Source organism: Buceros rhinoceros, unplaced genomic scaffold (genome assembly GCF_000710305.1).
Source record: "Buceros rhinoceros silvestris isolate BGI_N320 unplaced genomic scaffold, ASM71030v1 scaffold47785, whole genome shotgun sequence".
Lineage (NCBI taxonomy): Eukaryota > Metazoa > Chordata > Aves > Bucerotiformes > Bucerotidae > Buceros > Buceros rhinoceros.
In genome coordinates, this window is record NW_010414265.1 from 274 (window position 1) to 4,851 (window position 4,578).

Sequence of the window (4,578 nt, forward strand, 5' to 3'; positions counted from 1 at the left end):
ACCTAGGATTCCTGGGTGGACTGGTGCAAGTAATTGAGGATAGCACAGCGGTTGCTACGCTCATGTTAGCTGGTTGCTACGTTCAGTGGCAAAAGGCTTGGAAGGAGTTGGCTGACAGTACCACCGATCGATTGCATGGGTATTGATTTTGCAATACTGGTGGAATGCACGTAGCCTTCATTGTACTCTTCTATAAGATTTGAAAGCCTGAGTTTGAAAACGCAGGAATGATTTTTAACTTATTAAGCTTTTACCTAAACCAAGGATCTTCCAGTTTTTGCTCTCTTATTTACATTGCATGCAGTGCAGTTATGGACCTCTACAAATGTGTCAGTTTGATTTCTGGATTCCGTATCTGTTCATGATACAGGGAATGTGAGTAAAACACCCTCACACACCAGAATAAAGTTAGTGCAAGAGGGAAAAGATAGTTAAACAACTTTGTTTCATCTGCATTTACGTAAAATCAGGGTGGGGGGTGGGGAGAAGCGGGAGACTGTATTGTTTGTGACAATGACAGTAAGTGCTTGAGGAAGAAATATTATTGCTTTTAACTTTCCTCTACCCCCTTTTTTTTTAGGTTACATTGACTTGGATATGTAATAAAATGCTTGATAAAACTTCGCTGTGAAACACTGATGGTTTTGAAGTTTTCTTGAATTATTGTTACTATTCAGTATGGGCACTATTACATATAAATATTTGTAAATAAGTAAAGATGATAAAAACCCTAATTGCTTAAAATGACAGTTTCAGTGCATTTTAAAAAATAAATCTCAAAGGCTAAAGAAAAAATATTAATCCAGATTTCTTATTGTAGACAACCTTGTAAGCAACCTTGTATTTTCAATATCTTTTCTAATCAGCTGTATCGCAGTGACAGTGACAGCTCAACTCTGCCAAGGAAGTCCCCTTTTGTCCGGAATACATTGGAGAGGCGTACTCTACGGTATAAGCAGGTATACCTATGAAACTGGGGTTTACTTTTCACGAGGTTGCTAGAACACTGGTACTTTCATAGCTAAGCTTTAGGTGTGTACAGGTTTATAGGAAATGTAAAAGGTTTCTGGAGGGTAATTCAGGAGGGGTGCATGGTTTTGGGGTTGGGTTGGGTTTTTAAGCTAGAAGGTAGACCTAGAGAAGTGAAATGTAGTTGTGAACAATTACTGACGAAAAAAAATGCAGCAGACAAAAATGAACTTAATGAGGACCGAATTTGTATTGATTTAGATGTAAACCTTGTTAAAACTTTAAACTGTAGTTTATGATGCAAGGTGGAGGCCCAGAGAAGTGTCTGTGGATGTCACAGTAAAACATCCAGCTCCTCTCCCAGGCAGCTTAGCAGCAAACCATAGTGTTTGAGGCTCAGGTATTCAAGATGCATAGATTAAGCTCTGCCTTTGCCCCAGTGCTACCCCACACACTGCAGAACAAGTGGGCAAAGAAGGGCAGGTAAGGCGTTAATGCCTTGTATGCAAATTGCACACAATTCAGCCTGGTCAGCAGAAGTTGATTTCTACTTGCTTCTTCTTGGAAGCAAGTAGACTGCCATGCTCCCATTTTGATTCAATGTGTCTTAAAATCAGGACTGAGTAAAGCCCTTTAAGGGGTATCTTACTCAGTACAGTGTTTTCTGACACCATGACTGAGTTTTTCAAATTGCATGCGTTTTATTGTCATCACGACCTGAAAGTTTAGTCCATAAACTTAAATTAGTTCAATATTTATAAGCCAAAAGGAGACTGTATGAAGGAGGTAATAGAAAGCATTAGCTGAGGAAGTTGATGCATGGTGTAGAAAAGCCCTACAGCTACAAAGCCTTTCACTGTGGGCTGTAAATAACCTCCCCAGAACTTCGTGTTGAGAAAGGCTCTGTGTGTGAAGTACAGAAAATATACACTCTCTATGTAGCTAAACATAGATCAGTACCATGTTGAGAGTAATATGTTGTGCATTTTATTTGAATCCTAATAACTCAGCAGTCCTGCAGATCATCTTTGGCTGAGCTTATGGCGAGGACATCCTTAGACCTGGAGCTGGATCTCCAGGCATCCAGAACTAGACAGAGACAGCTGAACGAGGAGATATGTGTTCTAAGAGAGCTGAGACAGCGTCTGGAAGATGCCCAACTCAGAGGGCAGACAGATCTACCCCACTGGGTGCTTCGGGATGAGCGATTCCGAAACTTGTTGAAGGAAGCAGAAAGGCAGGTATGGTAACATGAGATAAGCGCTCAACGTGCTCAGAAACTTCTGGTTTCAAAATTCCTGGTCTGTGACAAGATGTCGAAAGAGCTGTTTTTACAGAACTTCAAACCATGAATGTTGCTTCTATGTTCTTGAAGTTAGCACAATGAAAATTATTTCACTGATTGTTACCAAACTGTGTCTTTATTTGTGGACAGTTACCGGGCCATGGCACTATTTGCTAGTACCGATTTTTGTTTTGATTTGGGCTTTTTTGTTTCAGATGTTTATTATTGAACTTTAATAATTTCCTTAACTTCTGAAAGAGATTTTGCTAATTTGCTACTTCATTTTTTAAAAGTATTTGGAATGCTCCCTCAGTGTTCTCAGGAAAAGAAATTATAGGCAAAAAGTGGCAAAAACTGCACAAGCTCCAAATGTGATGAAGAGCAAGCCTAAATTTATTTTAAGATCTTGCTTTACATGCAGTAAATTTCATTAATTTAATGCATATCTGTCTGAAGAGCACTAAGAAATGAAACAACACTGTCAGTCTTTTGAATGATCAGCTATTTCAGACAATGTGCTTGTACGGTTTTACTGTGGTGAGTGGGGAAAAATCCACTATTTTAACCTGGGTATTCTGGTATTTTCTTTATTCACATGACCATTTTAAGCATTATATTGTTTTCAGACAAGACAGACCAAATTTGAACATCACCAAGAGCAAGCAGCGGAAAAGATGCTAAAGAAAGCATCTAAAGAAATATACCAGTTGCGTGGGCAAAATCAGAAGGAGCCTATTCAGGTGCAGACTTTCAGGTAAGCTGTAGTGTGTACTGAAGCAGCATAGCCACAGTTCAGTAGAGAGGTTAAAGTTCTCTGAAGCATTTAGCTTAAATTCTGTGTGTCTTCTATATAGCCAGTTCCCTTTGAATTATTTGTAGTGCGGAGAGTCAAAGCTAAGGTGAAACTGCAGTGTTACAATTCAAAAACACATGAAATTTAACAACAAGAAAAGGTCTTCAAGTGCAAACCTAGCTTAAGTGATTCTTGCAACTTAACCTAGTGACTGTTAAGTTCAAATGATTTGTCAGTTCTTCAAGGCAAGCCATTGGGCATAAATAGTTTGTTTAGTGCAATATACACGTTACTAGTAACGCTCCCTCCCTAAAAATTACTCAATTAGTCAGCTTTCTCTGAAGTATCCTTTTATTTGGACTTTTTTCCTATTTCATCTGTGTTCACGTGGTATGTGTCCTGTCTTAGCTTTTTTTTTTTCGACATTTTACTTTGTGTGTAAGTGGCGTTGATTAAACTGTGCGTTTCACAGAAAGATGTTACTACTTGGGCATTAAAATTCTTATCACTTTTACTGAAGAGCAACAGTAAGAAAGTGTTAGTGTAGCGTAGATGTGAAGGACAGCTCAACTACAATGTTACATTATACCATTTCATCCAGTGTTTAGATTTTTAGAACTTTTTTGCAACTTCTACTTAACTGAAGTAGAAAAGCTATCTGTCCTTCAATGTGATCTTTTTGCTTGAATTATATTGGAAAGGTCTTTCTCACAAAAGTGGGGAGGAAGTAAGAGGAATAGAAATTTCAGGGTTGTTTTTACAACCCTGTTTTCTGTTTCTGGTAACAAGACTGGTTTTTTAATTCTTTGTCTACTGAGATATAAAAAGACAAGGGGAATTGAAGAAAATGAGATGTAGAAAATCAAGCAAAAGCTGTCTTCCTTGTTTAAATTATTCCCCTTTTAATGCACACATCCATTTCTTATGACATTTATTTTACAGCACGTACTGTTTGCTCAATAAAGAAGCAAAAAGACTACACTCAATGTCATCTTTTGGGGTTTTTTGTCTTTTTTGGTAGGAATTACTGCAAATTGTACAAGGGTGGACTTTGCATTGCAGAAGGAGGGCTTATGTAGGGCTTGTCCTGTGAAACCTTTTTACAGTCAGCTATGACTGATGTTCAGAGAGTTGTATAAAGCTTCCACCTAAATTTTCAAAAATAGTAATTGTGTTCAGTGGAATTTTTCTGACAGTGTACAGTGAGGTTTAATAGTTTTTGTGAGTTCCTTGTACTCAGATGAACTATCAGATCAGTATGTACGTAACAAATACTAAAGAGTTCTTAGAGGAGGGGTGGGGGGGGTTGGAAAGTAGATGTATATTTGAATGACTTCTTTTCCTCTTGTTTTGATCACAGAGAGAAGATAGCTTTTTTTACAAGACCAAGGATTAACATACCTCCTCTGCCAGCTGATGATGTATGACATGTTGCATTGTAAACATGAAGTATTTATCGCTTTTATTTTAATGAAGTTATTAGACTAGCCAAGTTTCTTTAAAAAAAAAAAAAATTGTGCAAAAGCTAATA

General features: G+C 37.8%; 1 protein-coding gene across 1 annotated transcript; it reads left to right on the forward strand.

Moving 5' to 3' along the window:
* Window positions 1-854: 854 nt before the first annotated feature.
* LOC104494218 (protein WWC3-like) lies at window positions 855-4,578 on the forward strand. The gene is made up of 4 exons (XM_010137021.1): window positions 855-959; window positions 1,980-2,210; window positions 2,881-3,008; window positions 4,408-4,578. The coding sequence occupies exons 2-4, from the start codon at window positions 2,010-2,012 to the stop codon at window positions 4,472-4,474; spliced, it is 396 nt and encodes a 131-aa protein (XP_010135323.1). The 5' UTR covers window positions 855-959; window positions 1,980-2,009; the 3' UTR covers window positions 4,475-4,578.

Coding starts and splice junctions, on each gene's coding strand:
- LOC104494218 (XM_010137021.1), top strand. CDS start 2,010: ATGGCGAGGACATCCTTAGACCTGGAGCTGGATCTCCAGGCATCCAGA. Junction 2,211..2,880: donor TGAAGGAAGCAGAAAGGCAG/GTATGGTAACAT, acceptor TATTGTTTTCAG/ACAAGACAGACCAAATTTGA. Junction 3,009..4,407: donor ATTCAGGTGCAGACTTTCAG/GTAAGCTGTAGT, acceptor TTTTGATCACAG/AGAGAAGATAGCTTTTTTTA.